This window comes from Chelmon rostratus, chromosome 15 (assembly GCF_017976325.1).
Source record: "Chelmon rostratus isolate fCheRos1 chromosome 15, fCheRos1.pri, whole genome shotgun sequence".
NCBI lineage: Eukaryota > Metazoa > Chordata > Actinopteri > Chaetodontiformes > Chaetodontidae > Chelmon > Chelmon rostratus.
The window spans coordinates 2,819,292-2,836,997 of NC_055672.1; the positions used below are offsets into that span (position 1 = coordinate 2,819,292).

The window sequence follows — 17,706 nt, forward strand, 5'->3', positions numbered from 1 at the left end:
TCTGAAAACAGGAGTTTAAATTCATGCAAGAAATTTTCATCATGCAGATTAAAACTATTCATTATGCAGCAACTGTTATATATTGTTTGACTGTTATTGAGGCAGCTATCAACTACAGCTGTGGAGTAAAAAGTACAATATTTGCCTCTAAAATATACTACTACAGTACTAATACCTCACTGTGAAAATACTCCTGCATTCAAAACCTCACTTTTTGAATAGTAAAAGTACATAAATATTATCAGCCAAATATAAAAGTTCTTATGTCGCAGTAAAATGTTCCCTGTCAGTGTTTTTCTGTTATATCTGGTGTTTGTGGATTAATATTACTGCTATAGATGTTTAAAAACTGTAATCTGGAATAAAAAGTAGAGTATTTGCTTCTGCAGATGCAGCACAGTAGAAGTATAAATTTGTATGAAATGGAAATACTTGAGTAAAAGTACTGTACTCAGTTACATCCCACCACTGGACTCAGTGAAACAACTCAGAATTGTTCTGAGGTGCAGAATTTGGATGAAAGTATTTTGTTCTACATCACATCAAATATGAAGAATCGCAGTTTAAACTCATGAATTGAACCATTTTATTCAAAGGCAGTCAAACTGGACCCTCAGACAAACGACAAGCCGACACGTCTGTGAGAGCAGCAGCTACAGAGCGAGCCAGTCTGATCCAGGAGCGTCTTCTGTGCGCACACACACACACAAAACAAATAAAAACAAACAAACAATGGAGGACATGTGAATCTGTGACGTCCCGCCTTGTGTTTAGTGGTCGAGCCTGTAGAAGTGAGTGTAGCAGTCTGAGCTGTGGAGGATGAGGAAGGTGCAGCATCCGACATCACTGAGAGCACAAACTGATGCATCAATGTGTGCAGTTTTCTGTGTACAACTAATTTGAATTATATTTAACTTTTTTTTTCTTTTTCAAGGTGAAAGATGCCTTTAATAAGTAATTCTGGTCTGTGACCTGGTTTTTGCTTTATTATTCTTTAATATTTAATCCACACCATCATCTCCCTGCTTTGACTGCTGCCCCCACGACCCTGCACCGGATAAGCGGAAGGAAATGGATGGATGGATGGATGGATGGATGGATGGACCATCATCTAATCATACTAAAACTCTGATTTACGTTGAATTTATGACAAAGCATTATATATTAAGCTGTATGTTTTCGTATGTTAAGTAACTGTAACTACAGTTGTCAAGTGCAGTTTCTCTCTGACAAGCAGTGAAGTAGAAGTACAAAGTATTACAGTTTTATTATTACTATGCAGTAGGAGAATTTAAACAATGAGTTGATTACACAATAAACAGAAATTTGATTAGATTTTCAAATAAAAGTATTTTATTTGAGTAAAATACCACAAATGAGCTGATAAGATTCATGAATGTGAATATAGTCAAACAGTTTGATTATTTAATTTTTAGCATGAAAATGAAATTGTTCAATAAAACCTTTTTGACTGTGAAACCTCTGAAAAAGAAAAGTAGCAGAAAATGTGAAGTACAAGTACCTCAAAATTGTACTTGAGCACAGTATTGGAGTAAATGTACTTAGTTACATTCCACCATTGGGGAGTTCAAAGGAACATTAGATATTTATTATGCTGAATAATGTTGTGTAAGGAGGGAAACGTTCTCTATCTACAGACAGAACCCTTTAATTTACAGAAACAGATACAAAACCATGTTTGTCTCAACCTGAGAATAAAGAACTTTAACATCAACACGCTCCACAGATTCAACACAAACACAACAAGCAGAAATAAAACTGCAAGCAGAGGACGGACTGTGAGACTTTGACCTTCGCTGCTTTAACAGGACAACACATGAAGTCAGCTGACACCTTCATTGTTGTCTGAGCTTCCATAAATCCACAAATTTACATTCACGTCATCGTAATCTGAAAAATCTCCTCTGTCCAATCCAAACCGTCGTTTCAGGACAGATTTGGAGTTTTCCGTCTGCTGCAGTTTGTCCTCGGCAACAGTTTGAGCAACGCTGAGCCAACGGTGACAGAGACTGTTTCCATGGTGACGTATGAACACACACACACACACACACACACACACAGAGAGAGAGAGAGAGAGAGAGAGAGCGAGAGAGCGAGAGAGAGAGAGAGCGAGAGAGAGACCAGGAAATACTACAGAAGACAAAGAATGACCAAATATTTAAAATAATTACAAATCGCTACAAAAATGTGGAAAATGTTGCTTTTTCTGACAAATGACTTTTTACCAGAATAAATTGCATTAAATAAACAGTCTACAACTATGGAAGTGAAAAAAGGCCAAAAAGATGAAACGCTTTGATGCTTAAAGTGAAGATTTAAATACCACTGAATTTATAGCATTTAATAATGTTTTATTTTTGTATATATATATATATATATATATATATTTAGAACTATCTATTGGAACTTATGAACTTATGAAAAAATATTCAAGTTGCTTTAATTCAGTTTGTCAGTTTACAATCAGTAAAAAAAAATCAGGTTGAAAAATTCAAAAACTGAATTTCAAGCTGTTAAAACTTTAAAGACCAGAAAGAGATCGCAAAACTTAAAATTGCCACCTGAAAAATTCAAACCACATAAATAGAGTCGTCTGTAGATAAGTGTTAATTTCCATTTTTAAATTAAACGAAGCTACTTTGCATTTTATCCTCAAAACATTAAATTAGTGTCACTTTTGTCACCCGTCGCTGCTGCTGTGAAACGTTGCTCAAAGTGTCGCTCGGTTCATCAGACATTAAGTTATGTGCCTCGTTACTTTGCAGGAAGACAATAAAGATTTGAAAAAAAAGAAAACACAAGCACAAAGCAGGCTGACGAGCAGACTGATCAACAGTCACCAAGAAGCTTCAACACACTCGACAAAGTGTCAATAAAATCATCGTTACAAAGACAAAAAAAATAACTTCATTCCAAAAATGAGATATTTAACATTAAAGAAAACCTCGACGACTCTGACTGAATTATTGCCGACACAGAGGGAAAAGTGAGCACGAACAGTTTTCATGTGATCAAATCTTTTCTTTCCTTTTCTATTTACATTTCAGGGGACGGTTGTTTTTTTTATAATTTGGGAAAAGATTCTTTTAAAAGCAGAAAAATCTGATTTGCAGCGTTACGTTTTGGAATGAAAGCCTTCGTTTAAATTCTCCACTTTGGTTCAGGTGTTAATTCACTTCAATCAGATTTACAAACCAGGATCAGGACGGAAAGATGTGACGAGTTTATCCAACAAACGAGCTTGAAGTCAAACAGAAGCTTATTGCACAACCCTGCGAAGACGCTAAGAGACGTCTGCGAGAGAGACGCAGCAAAGGAATTAGAGAGGAGGTCTGATCAATAATCAATAGATGTGTTTCCGGTGAAAATCCCTCATGACTGAAGCGTCAACCAATCACTGACTGGCACGTTAACGTCATGAAGTCTGACGATGACTTTCAGAAACAAACATGTGATGTTTGACATTTGAAAGACCAACTCATTGATTTATTAAAAGGTTAATTAGTTGCAGCCGAGTTCCTTCATCACATATTTCAATTCAAGTTCAATAAATGTTGTTTGTTTGAATTTAGAAAACGTTAAAGTTTTGAGACGTTTGGCTTCTCAAGTTCAATGAAAAATAAGAAACACCTTTATATCAAGCACAGGCGGTGTTAAATGTTGGGTTCTTTAATGTTGGTACAGATATTCTATCAGCACTATATCAAACAGGTTTAAAGTAACACCGGCCTTAAAGCTGCTCCGATCATTTTCATTTTAAACTCTTGATCGTGAACTTACGTATCGACTGGCGGGGCTTTAAGTTAAGAGTTTTCCTGTTTTCAGTATGTTGTTCAAAGTCAAGCTTGTCACCAGAATACGATGATAAATACACACTTTGTTCCCTTTAATAAACAGAGCATGAACTGTGTGCAGAGTGAACTTCATTTAATCCAAGGCTCGTGAAACCAGAACCAAACTTGACAGATTTTAACGACGTAAACGAAGCTGTTTGTCCGGATTAATCCTTCAGGGTTCATCACAGGAGTTTTCATCCGTAGATTAAAGTCAGATTTCTATCAGGCCAGTAAATTAATTCCAGTTTTAACAGCTCAGAATGAATCTCAGTGATATGTACGTCTGTATATCTAACTAGTTCGAACCTATAGGGGAAACCCTCCATCTGATTTTGGTAACAGCAAATATACATTTAACGTTTGCAACTTAAATCTCAGGGAACTTAACTGTAATAAGAACTGCGTCGTCGTGACAAAAGGACGTGAAAATGCCGTAACGTTTGTGCAGCTGCTGGAATTTAAACGCTGTTAATGTGTGAAAGTGTGCAGTCAGTGTGTGAAACTACAGCCTCGGCCCTGAGAATGTGTCGGCCGTCACTTCTAAACCTCCACGCTCAGGAAAGCAGCTTCAGAGCAGCCGAACGAATAAAAAACACAATTTACAAAAACCCGAATGTAAACATAGAACTGCAGGATCTTCAATCAGCGCAGGACAGAACATTTAAGAAAACAAATGTTAAGAGCGTTTGAGATGTGAGCTCCCTCGACAGGCTTCCAACCGTTTTCTCTTAAAGGTTTGGAGAACTTGTGCAGAAAACAAGTTGTGTTCTTCAAATGCTGTCAGACGTCGGCTGATTTGTGAGGATTTTCTAGCTCAACGTGTGTGGACATCATGAATCTACAGATCTTATTTTCTTCATGAATCAAACAAAACCCAGTTCAGAACTTCCACTGGAAACCTGCAGAGCGAGCGCAAAGCAAAGCTAAGCTAACGTCCGGGTCGGCCTTCAAAGAGACGTCATCGCTGGACGAGTTCTGTGCCGAGTCGGCAGCTTCGGTCAATGAAACATCTGCTCCCACGAGCTCGAGTTAAACCTCAGCGGGTGAAGCCAAACGCTTTCAGCACTCGTGTTTCCATCGAGCTGTTCGTACGCTGAAATATCGGAAAGCTTGATGGAGATTCAAAAAAAAAAGTTTTTATGCTTGCTTGAGGTGGTTGGACACAACTTTGATGAATAAGTTCGTAAACAAAACTCATGTGACTGATCAGCTGTTGTCCTACAAAACCCACAGAAGAAGAAGAAGAAGAAGAAGAAGAAGAAGAAGAAGAAGAAGCTGTCATCTTCCCGGATATTCCATAACACCAGCTGACATGAAAAACTACACCTGAGCCAAACAGAACAAATCGCTGCAGACTACGTTCTTCTTCTTCTACTCTGTTTTTATAGCTTTGTGTGACATAGCTTATTCACTCCAAACCAGTTAATGAAAATGCGCCTAATTTGCATTTTCTTCACCACTCATGTGCCATTAAATGTCTGCAGAAGAAGAGTTTGCAACAGGATGATGTAATTAGAAGAAGTCCAGCCAAACGTCAAACTTTTCCACCTCAGCCAAGCGCAAAAACATTAAGATATTTCAATTTTTTAAACTGAAAATGTGCATAAAAACAGGAGGATGGTTACGCGCCTATGGTAACCATCTCAAAAACAAGAATATTGTGTAATGCTACCCATCATAATTGTTTATTAGTAGAAGTTTCCCACAAATTTTGAACCATCATCCTCAAATCGTTCAGTTTTTAGACTCCTTCATTCCCTTCCATCAACCCTCTCAGTGATTTCAGCATTTATCTGCACTCTATGAGCACTTCTCACCGTCCAGATTGTGGATTTAGTCTGTTGCTGAACTTGATGTCTGCAGCTCTTTGGCTTCACCCACAACGATTAAACTGAAGAATTATATGAGAGAAATGTGTGTAAGACCGAAGCTCCGCTCTGCATCCGCCTTCATTCGAGCCACAGCATTAAATATTAAAAAGGACTGATTTGAGAGGGCGATCACTCACACCTGCACACACGTACATACAGTACACGCACATACACAAAGATCTACTGTACACACTCAAATCACGACACACAGCAGGTCATCGTTCATATTTCCTCTTGTTCCACGATAGATATTGATTAAAAAAAAACACCACGAATCCCCTCTGAGAGCACAAACCTTCGAAAGTGCAACGAAACATTGAGACCTACACGGCGAGCGCTTGGTGGCGTGATGCTGACGTACGATGTGGGAGATATGAAGCTTTCGCACACAGCAGTTTACAGGGAGGAGGGTCCGATGTTTGACCCCTCGGGCTCCGTCCGATCAAACCTTCAACGCGCCAGGTCGGTGTGGCTGGCGCTCAGGTCGCGACTCTTCCTCAGACGATTATTTCGTTCCTGCAGAAAACGAAGGGAGAGGAAATTAAGATTAAGAATTTCTTTACGAAGCAAAAAACGATCCACTTCTTAGCTTGCTCAGTGTGAAAAAGTGTAATGATTCAAACAGTGTTTATCTGATTTCAAAATAAACTACAAACATTAGCATTAGCTAACTATCTTAACTAAGCATTACTTCCAAAGTAATGTTCACAACTAACACATGCACTTCATAGTATTTCTGCACTGGGTTGAAGCTAATCCTTGATGCTATCAAAGTTTAGGCTAATGTTACGTAGCTCTGAAGTTACGTTAGCCTAAGGGTTGAAGCTAATCCTTGATGCTATCAAAGTTTAGGCTAACGTTACGTAGCTCTAAGGTTACTTTAGCCTAAGGGTTGAAGCTAATCCTTGATGCAATCAAAGTTTAGGTTAACGTTACGTAGCTCTGAAGTTACGTTAGCCTAAGGGTTGAAGCTAATCCTTGATGCAATCAAAGTTTAGGCTAACGTTACGTAGCTCTGAAGTTACGTTAGCCTAAGGGTTGAAGCTAATCCTTGATGCTATCAAAGTTTAGGCTAATGTTACGTAGCTCTGAAGTTACGTTAGCCTAAGGGTTGAAGCTAATCCTTGATGCTATCAAAGTTTAGGCTAATGTAGCGTAGCTCTGATGTTACACTAGGCATTTGACTGATTATTTACGTCGTAAAATATTGAAAACCACCCACAATTTCTCAGATTAAGTTGACATCTTAAAATCCCTTCATCACACAAACAGTCAAAAAATACAAATATACTCAATGCATAACATTAAACAGGGAAAAGCAGCAAATTCCCACATAAGCCTGAATCAGGTTATAATTTGTGCTATAAATGGCAGCAAACTCAGTGGAAGCTGGTCCTTGATGCTATCAGTATTTAGGCTAACGTTACGCTAATGGCTAAATCCTACTTTTTCCTGGATTGGGGGAAGTTTAGCATTATATTTCAGCAGCGAACATTAGCAAGATAGTGCTACGTTTATTATACACATTGATAAGTGTTTATCCTGAAATTGTTTTCTATTGTAATGTTAAAAATTAGAAAATAGGTTTGAAAATACAACAAGTGAAGCATAAATCTAGGCCTAGCTTGTCCAACCATTTAAGCTAAACAGCCAGTGAGGATACATACTCTTTGTTAGCTTTAGCCTCGGTATTTTAGCACAATATCACGTATGTATCCCTCAAGTGAATATTTAAGACTCCTTTAACAAGATTAAAAAAAAAAAAAAAAAGACATTGGAAACACTGAAAAGTCAGCCGTTTTCAGCTAACTCGTGGCGCTAACGATAGCTTATCTACTGAAAGCTGTCATTCAGCATAACTGACGTCTGGTCTTCAGTTAGAAATGAGAAGCTAATTCTGTCCACGGCTCTCTGGACTCAACGATCCTTTGTCTAAAAAATCGGTTAATTCTGAACGTGGCGTCGATAACGGAAAGCCAGCAACAGTAATGAACATGAGATTAATTTTTATGTGAGATTTATTGCAGGAAGTTGTCAGGAGCCTTTTGTTTGACTTTAACTGTGGTTGTTAATTATTTAGTCTCAAATTACTGTTAAATGTCAAATAAAAAAAAACCTTGTTAATAATTAATAATGATGGGGTGGAGTTAGTGTGTGAGTCATCATGTGCCGTTAGTGATAAATGTCACTCGATTATCTTCAGCCTCCAAACGAGTCTGAGGAGAAACAGTTTATACAGACATGAGGAGTGAAAATGTAAAGACGGGATCGAAAAGCATCTGCAGCAGTTTGTTTTAACCCTGCTGGAAAACCAGGTGGGTGAAGTCACACATGAATAAAAAAGGCTCAACATTTCAGTGTATTTCTTTAAATGTCAAAACTTTCCAGCCATCGCAAAAGTCAAGAGATTTAATTCAAAGTTTCTGTGGTATATTCTGTCTCCTGGGCTCACTTATCACTTATTGAACTTTGACCTTTCAGTAACAGGATGTTCACCAGCAGGGTTAAAGACAAACTGAGAGACTCGACAGATACTTTGGGTCCCCACACTCGGTCTTACTTGGTAGTGGTCACTCGCAGCCTTGTCCGCCACGTTAAGAACCCCCAGAGAGCTGGCTCGCTTCATGCTGCACCCAGAGCAATGACATGCAGGGAGGCGGTGGGGTCAGGGGTCAGAGGTCAGGGGTGGAGAGTCAGGGGTGAGGATTTTTAGCTCAATGGAAATGATGGTAGGTATGTGCTGGTTAATGACATACATGATATTTTCACACAAAGGTTAGTTCCATATATTCGGCTTTTTATGTGGTTTAACTTTCTCTCATCCTCTCATTATAAAAGTTTGGCACCACTTTCTAAGACTTTTAATTCATTCACATTAATTAAAACTAATTCAATTTTACTAAATAACTTCATCAGTAAAAACTTCACAGATGACAAACCTTCACTGTTATAAAGTGAGAAACGTCACAAAGACTTCATCACACGTGAAACTGCAGACTTCACTTATTTCTGCCTGAGTTTTCATTGATGACTCACCTGCTAACGACTCACCAGCCTGACATTTTCTTAATTAATGGCCTTTAACACATCAGTAAATTACTCATAAACCATCACTGAAGTCATGAGTTACACCTGACCAACCTCTCTAAAAGGCTCCTGATCAGAAAGTTGCACCAACATGCATCATTTTGTTTTTACTGATCAGCTGTAAGTGGTGTAAACTGATATTTACAAGTGAATGAAGTTCATGCAAACAGCAACGTTCATGCCTGAAGAAAAACTTGAGTTGAGTGAGGCGACACTGCAGAAACGTCCGTCCTTAAAAGAAAAACGGTGCTTTCAGGGGTCCTGTTGACCCTCTGCAGACCGCTCTGCTTCCTGTCTGTATTCATACTGTCGCTGTCAAATAAAGGCAAAATGATTCCAAACACGAACTCCGTCTCAAAATATTACATTTTCTTAATAACTGTAATAACTTCAAGATATTAGAACTCCTCTCTGAAACTAATTTTTCTCAGAATATTCCAACCTTATTCTGAAAATATGGCTTTTCCTTACAATATTCCCAAAATATTTTTTCTCAAGATACGACTTTTATCCTCAAAGCTTTTAAGAGGATAAAAGTGAAATATGAAGCCTTTTTTTCTCAAAATATTGACATTTTCTCAAAATATTAACCCCCTTTCCCTGAAATTTCAATCAATTTTTCCTCAAAATATCATAACTTTTTTCTTAAACTATGACATCTTGTTCCTCAGAATATGATTAATAATCTTTATCTGTATCCAGAAACATTAAGATTTGCCTAAAAACAGATTAGAATTTGTTCGGTTGGAGGGGGGAAAGTGGAAAAGTAGTATTCTTGATACTCCCACCAGGTGGCGCCAAAGTAAGAAGTTTTACACGTACCAGATGGCAGCCTGGCAACATTTTTGGTAGATCGTTTGCAGTTGGTGTCAGAATCGATTGATTTATTTTTAATGGTGATGTGGAAAAGATATTTTCATTGTTATTTAAATTGTTAGGAAAATCCAGAGAAACAGAAGCAGCCTGTTGATGTAAGACGTAAACCAGGTGACAGCAGCATCCACAGTTTGATGCTGCTGAAGGACTTTAGTTGGATGTTGTTCCGTTTTCTGTTTATTGCTAATGAGAATAAAAGGCAAAAACAGCCTAAAATACCAAATCTGAAAAGAAAAGGAGTTTTGCAGTGACTAGGTCTTGTGGGTTTGTCTTCCAGCTGAACTTTAAAATAATCACTGCACTTACTGACTTGTTAAAAGGGACGTTTCTGCAGTGATCTCACTTTACCGAGAGCCGTCAGATAAATGATGATGATGATGATGATGATGATGGCAGTGACATCATCATGTCCATCATCTTGAGGAGCCACAGAGAAGAGCAGCACAGAGAGGAAAGTGGAAACCAGTGAGCACACAGATGAGGCATGCAAGTCGACATTCAAATGAAAAAATTTATTCATAAATAAAAATTCAACACGGCACAGAAATCTAAACAAAAACAGCCATGCAGACACGTTTGTTCTTCCAGAGCAGAAAGTCCACAAAGAAAATGAAATAATCAAATCCGAAGCCGAGTCAAAATGAACCATATTTCAAAACAAGTTGAAATAAATAGTCCAAAGCCACAAAATGCAATAAATATGTTTAACTTTTAGTGGTTAAACAAAAAAAGTAAATGAGTTCCACGGGCAAAACAAGCAAAAAGGCATTTCAGGAGCAGACATTAGTGGTTTGTGTCTCATTGCAGATGCTTTTCTACACGTCAGCCGTCACAGCTGGACGGTCGAGTCTCAATGTGTTGCATGAATCCCCCTTTCGTCCATACCTGTTCTGCACAGGTGCGGCTCACTGTACACTGTTAGCTTTGGTTTAATACAACCTCCGTTCCAAAAGAACCTTAACGCTGTGCAAAATGTAAATTAACCCAGAATGAATCATCTCCAAACTGCCGACAGTTTTCTGAAGTCTTCCTGAGTCCAGGCAGTGACATCTTTTATAGAGTCATGAGTTCACAGAGTGGTGAAACTCGCTCCGTCCTCGCTGTGAACGACTATTCACAACCATGCTTACAAAAATTAATGAATCCGATGAGGTCAAACATTAAATATATTGCCTTTGTGCTGTTTTTAGTTGAGCGTCTCAGATTCTTTGGAATCGGTTGTATTTTTATGTTCGGGTTTGGTCATCGTGACAGAACATCAGGACCACTGGAAGGAAAGAAGCTTTATTTGTTTCAAGAATTAAGTTGTAATAGTTTGAGGATAAAGTCAAAAGTTTATGAGAAAATTCTTATTATTTTTTACACTATTTTTATCATTATTCTAAAAACAGTGTGACAGCCTTTTATCTGTCAGCGGTCCTTCTGTTCACTGACAACCAAACCAAACTATAAAGGGAAGCTAGACGGTGTACAGAGGCAGCGTGAGAACAGAAAGGATAAAAGATCGGATGTGTCTGTGCCAGTCGAAGCTCCCGCCATCATTTCACGTGCAAACACAGCTTTAGAGTTACACCACTTCACCACCAGCAAAGTAGAGCCAATCCCTTCTTTTATTTTTGGTTAGTACGCAAACCGCCGGGCTGAGGGCTGGAGGGCCGGCTCGTTCCTCCAGGCCTCCGGTGCATAAAGTGAGAGTCGCCTGTGGCGGGTCAGTCGGGTGTCTGATGGGATAGTTACCCGGGGTTTTTGGGCTCGCTGTCTCGGGACGAGCCGCCGCCTTTCAGCTTGCGGACCAGTTTCTCGCTGCTGCGGCGGATCGACGCTCGCAGTTTGCTGAAGGAGCCGCTCCTCTTCAGAGAGCCGGAGCCGTCCTGATGGGAGACGGCACAGGGTTACACTCATTCAACACAAGCACACAAACAAGGAGCGTAGTCACTGGGTGCACATTAGTGTCGGACCAGTTTACTGTTTGGCCTTCAATGAAAATCCAGCTTGTTACCTGATGCAGAGAATAAAAAGGCAGATTTTAATTTTCATCAACAGACTCAGAATTCTGGTCTGTAAAAGCTGCAGTGAAACTGGACTGTGACCTCCTGCAGTGTGTTTGAATTAAGACATGAGTATCTCATGTCCTTAGTGATGTACACTACTGCATTCAGAGGCTAAAACAACAGCAGAGCTCAGTCAGTCTTTACAATTTTAGGGATTATTGGGGCCATAAAACATTAAAATTGAAAGTGTTGTTCAAAATTCAGACTATAAAAGCTGATTCAGTCAAATGTTTATGAGCAGCCGTCTTCAAACGCTGGTCAAACTCAAACATACACACTCAAAACACAAGTGCACCATCGTCCATGCAAACTTTCATGTGCATACACGATGCAGTAATGCAGATATGCACTCGCTGGAGTTACTAACTCAGTAATCTGTGCGCTGAGCTTCCACACAGCACACCTGTGGTCCATCCACACAGGTGATTTCCCTTATTTTGCTGCAGCTGTTGGTGTGGGACAGATCACACCTTCATCTGTTGGTACATGGACCAGTGCACTTCACCTACATTCAACCTTAACAGCACTCGACTGACACCCGTGTGGTTGTGCAAAGTCTTTAACCCCTACAGTGTTGACTGTATCTGTATGAGTGGAAAAAAGACGGATACCTTAAACAGACTCGGTGAGGCTGTGTGGAAACTTATTTTCTCATGTCCTTGTCTAACTGAGGCCCAGCACCTCCCTGTATCACCTGCCTGTCTACCTGGATCCTATCACAGCATCTTCTGACAGTCAGATCTGAGTTTTGACCTCGTGTGAGTGAGCAGACAGATGCTGCACGTTCGTGTGTTAGCATCATTAATGTTGCAGCAGGTAAAGGTGGGGCTCATTTTAACTTCTATATACACACATCATCAATAATAACACATCAGAATGAAGTAGGTGATTGTATATCTTATTAATCTGCCTGACGCTGTCAGGTAAGCTGTCTCAAACCGTCAGACCACGTTAGCCTGAAGCTATGCAGCCGAGCTAGTTAGCCGAAATCCCAACAGCATCACTACCGGGGTCAGAAACGAACAAGACTTTTTTTAAAAGAATCTCGACACGAATATATGAATATTCTCATATTCTTCCATAAAATAACATCAACAAACGTTTTCTGATAAGGTTTCAGAAAAATGTGTGTGATCAAATATGTACTGAGCGCAGCATTTTACAGTGAAATAGAAAACTGTCGGTGATGTCACAGTTTCTGAATGACCTCAAACACATCGTACCAGCAGACACTGCATAGGGAAGATGTACCTGTCATAAACTAATATTGGCTGAATGATATTTATGTTTATAAAAAGGTCAAATCTGGTTCAGCTTCTGGAGAACAGACGTTTTTATGCCCTTTTGAAACATTTAGCATATAAACTAACACTGAAATGTGATTTGATCCTTGTTTGTTTAATCTAATGAACAAATATAACCAATTAAGATGATCTAGAAGCAATGAATGAATGTAATGATGAAGTGATCTTTTATTCTGGGGGGGGTCATGTCTTCTCTTCGAGGTTGGAGTTTTTTGTCCGCACGTGATTAACATTCATGGCACAATCTCAACAAACACTCTCGTTAGTTTAATGGATTTCAACCGCTGCTCTGACTCCACCAATCAGGTTCAGTCCCAGGAGTGCTGCTGCAGACAGGTATTAATCAGTTATGAAGGCACACACAGAAAAGAGAGGGAACACACAAAGAGGCGACAGGCACAGGTTCAGGTGAGCAAAGAGTTTAGGTTTTATTAGAAGTTAAGAAAGACAAACTGTAAGATGCACAAACAGGACAGGACACGCAGAAGATTATTAGCAGGAGGCGAGAACAGAGACGAGGAGACTATTTCAATTCCCAGGTTTCCAACAGATGCAGCATTGCTTGTTTACAGTGAACCCTCTGCACCCCCACCCATCCTGACGTCTATGTACAGAGATATACAGGAGGTGAACAGGCTGGATGCACCATGTTTAGGCTTCAAACGGCCAAAAACTTCGTTCTTTACTCTTTGCGCTAACATTTAGTGGAAAACGTCAATTTTACATCAGGACGTTATCATCAGACAACCTCTACTCTGCTACAGACTTTAAACGCATCGTGCATGAATCCTGCCACCTTGACTGTGTCCCCTCGTTGACATCACAACAGTTTAGTCTGACATCAGCGCGAACAGATGACACAGAGCGACGAACTAACGACTAAAACTCTACGAGGAGCAGAAACCCACAGAGCCACAATCAACGGTGCTCTCGATCATGCTGACGAGTTACGCTGATGTTATTTACAGCATGTTAAATCACTATGAGCTTTGAGTCACCACTAATGAGTTCAGATGCGAATGCTGAATCAAACCGAACGGACGACAGAGGACAGACGAAGAGCTTCTAACCTCTGCAGGAAGAAAGACGGAGAGGATAAAGTTCAAAGATTTAACTCCGACCAGTTCACACCTGGAGTGAACCTGTCAGGCCGGACTGGAAGAGATGACGCTGTCTGATCAGCTGACTGTGACGCCAACAGGACGTAGTCAGTGTTGTGTCTACATGTGTGTCCTCAGTCATTTTCTGATGAGGATCAAGCATCGTTGAAACGTTGACTTTTTTCAATACAGTTTGGTGAAGAAGCTCTGATCTGTCATCCTGCTCGGGTCTAAATGAAGGACTGATGTGCACACAGCTAATTATTTATTTAATTAATCTGTCTTTTTACTGGTTTTTATTTCTTTTCTGCTTTTAACTTTTTCCCTAACTGGTTTTAATCATGCAGATTAATTCTGACCAAACTCTTATACAATGAGGATCTTTTTTCACTTATTAGCATTTTTTGCTTTAAAACTGACTGATATGATTAATCAATTATCCAAATAGCTGGTGACTGAGTTCCTTTATTTCTTGCAGCTGTAGTTGACACAGAGGGAAACAGTGTTCTGCTGAAGCAAAAGAGTTTTCTACAGTTTCTCTACCGTCTCTCTATGTGTTAAAATAATTTTTGGTCTTGAGGTTTATTTATGGTTTGTCCAGTCACCTTTTTCCACCTTTTTATGAAGTCAAGCTTCAAGAAAGCAAATAACTTGAAAGCAAAGCAACAGGTATTATCCAGGTCAAAATGGAGAGAGTTGAGCTTTAAAAGAGAGCTGAGAGAACAAGGTAGGAAGCAGAGATTCGGTTTGGTGTCAGTCTCCCCTCACAATTCTTCCAACAACTAATCAAATGAGTCTACAGCCAAATGTGAGGTTTAAAGACACCGGAGAGAGAGAGAGGAAGAGGAGAAGCAGAGGCTAGTGTTAAAGGACAGCAGAAAGAACATGATAAGAAGCACAAGTTCAGTTGCCAGAAAGAAACATCACCCCAGTCCTCCCCCCAGTCCTCCCCCACCCACAGCACATACACACAGTCGACAAGCAGGAAGTTCGGATTCAGACACACAGTCTGTCTCCACATTTCCCCTCAACCCGCTCCGTGTAAAAGCAACGTTATCGGTCTGGTTGGACCCGGCTCGTGAAGAATCCCACCAGAACCCAGAGGTGGAGGTGGTGGTGGTGGTGGTGGAGGAGAAAGAGAGGGGGAGTCAGAGCTGAAGAAAACTGCAAAGCTGAAGGGGTTGAGGCGAGGTGAGGCGAGGCGAGGCGTCCGTCATGCAGAAGACAAGTTTTTAGAACCATTACAAGGCATCTGGAGTTATGCCTGCCGGTCAGACAGAGCAGGAAGAGAAGAGAGAGAAGGAAACACCAGCAGTGAAGGAGAGAAGGAAGACATGAACAGACAGTTTGAAAGAAGTAGTGGAGGAACAGAAGGGGAGGACAAACAGGAAATTTAAGACACTGACGAGGTTATCGATCAGGGTTTCCTGATCAGACACAGTACTTCTCCACCTGCATGTGCATTAGCTACAGAGGCATTAACAAACCTTCACAAATCAAGAAACAACATGTAAATATACTTTGGCTACTGATTCTCTCGCTTGGCAAAGAAATGGATGAAGCAATCCAGAACGGAGCTGAAGTCTGACTGTGAACAGTGTCAAAGACCCGAGGCAATAAAAACTGGAAAACCACAAACTAACTTAATCAACTGCTGCATCATCAGCCAACAAAAGCACAAAGACTGCAGGCCTTTGTAGTCTTAAACACCAGCAATTACACACGTCCCTTGGAATGATTAGCGAGGCACATAGAAACACAACAAACTGTAAAACTATCAGCTTTTTCCAGCTTTTCCAACATTTTGGAGGATGCAGCTTGTTCTGACAAGTGTGTCTAATATTTTGTCCCCCATGTTTATAACAAAGAGGTTAGACAAAATATTAGAAACACCTCATTACATCCCAATACACGACTGCCTATTCTAACCTTCATGAAAGCAGGGTGTACTGCCGGGCTGTCGTATCAGACTACATTCATCTTAGCTTGGTGTACCTAATAAACTGGCAACTAAATGTGCATCCACAATTTTGGAGTGATACATTTCTTTGTCGCCCAGTCCTTACTGGCATTTCATGTCACATCCATTTAAAACTGTACTGGCAGTGAAAACCGAACCTCCCTCTGGGACCACAAAGCTAAATCAGAGCAGACCAAAGCTACAACTTACATTTTGTGGATCAAAACAGAAGGTCGGTGCAGAAAAACATGGCTTATATTATAAAATCAGGCCAAACACTAAATTAATATGTCAGTTCCAACCTACTTTAGTATACGGTAAAACAAAACTACCCAGACTATAGCTTCTCTGAGCCGTCAGACATTTTCCACAGTCCAGTCCAAAAGGCCTGAGGTCTCGCCCACTGACTCGTTAACAGCTCCACAACCCAGAAAACTGAAACGAACTGAAGACAGAAGACAAACAGAGGCAGGATGGAGGACAAGTTATTATCAGCTCCGTCCAGGCAGAGTTCACACCACCTGCTTCCTGCTTCAGGTGTGAAGTTAAAATCATGGTCTCAACTGCCTGAATGAACCTCAGCATGTTGAACAGCAGCGTGTCCGAGTGCTTATTTAGATCCAGATGAAAAATTCAGCTTTCATCTCGATATTTCAGACCAAACATAGCAAGACATCAGATGGTTATTAGTGATTTTTATTTCTTTGATTTTTAAAAACTATTTCTGCAGATAACTTCAGTTCACTGTCTGTTCTGTCTGATAAGCGACTGTGATGTAATTCCCAGACTTTACCACCAGGTTGAGGCTTTGCACAGTTTAACATGATGGAGAGCTACTGTGTCTGAACCTGGAACATTGTTAGAACACTTACATCGAGTACAACAAAGGTAAACTTAGTTAGACCACCAGAGACTAACACAGAGGGGGTGCAGGCAGGAGACACATGAGAGCAGCCAGAAAACTACTGAACACTTTCTGTTAAACTTTCTGCTGGTCGATGGGCATTTTTGGCTACATGGGAATTAAGCAGGGCTGCAACTAATGATTATTTTCATTATGGATCAATTGTTTGGACTTAAGATGTCAGAAAACAGTAAAAATGTCCATCACAATTTCCCCAAACCCCAACTTGTTTATTAAAATTGGGTTTTTTTGCCTGATCATCTTCACTGTATTATCACAGAGAAATGAAGTAAAACCAGCAAGTATCCACATTTGAGAGGCAAGAAACAGAAAACTCTTTGCTCAAGAAATTACCTCCATGATTTCATGACCATTTTAAAAATAAATGCAAATAATTCTGCATTTATCTATAAAAATATCTGGATTAAAAATCATCTTGATGACTAAAATGTTAAGTATAATGAAAACAGCACTTTAATCATTAGAATAAACTTACAGATTACAGAGCTAAAGGGTATTTAACACCAGCCAACTGAATAATAATCAGTATTCATTGTGTTTTCTAGGTTTCCCGTGTAAACGTTCAGCTTCACCTTCAGCTTGCAGCTACCTGAACATCCATTAAATAATGGCTCCTTCCTCTCCGGCTGCTAACATGCTGACAAAGCAAGCAAGGGAGAGCAATACAGATAAGAA

General features: G+C 39.9%; 1 protein-coding gene across 5 annotated transcripts in view; it reads right to left on the reverse strand.

Moving 5' to 3' along the window:
• Positions 1-681: 681 nt before the first annotated feature.
• klc1a (kinesin light chain 1a) overlaps positions 682-17,706 on the reverse strand; it is a 48,138-nt gene continuing 31,113 nt past the window's right edge. For 2 of the 5 annotated variants that reach the window (XM_041954205.1, XM_041954204.1), the window contains exons 14-16: positions 11,429-11,562; positions 8,289-8,355; positions 682-6,244 (exon numbers count right to left, since the gene is read on the reverse strand). In XM_041954205.1, the coding sequence (XP_041810139.1) occupies positions 6,179-6,244; positions 8,289-8,355; positions 11,429-11,562 (267 nt within the window). In that variant the 3' untranslated portion in view covers positions 682-6,178. Of the gene's footprint in view, positions 6,245-8,288; positions 8,356-11,427; positions 15,411-17,706 lie in introns of those variants that run through there. The other 3 variants (XM_041954208.1, XM_041954207.1, XM_041954209.1) reach the window with 2 other exon arrangements.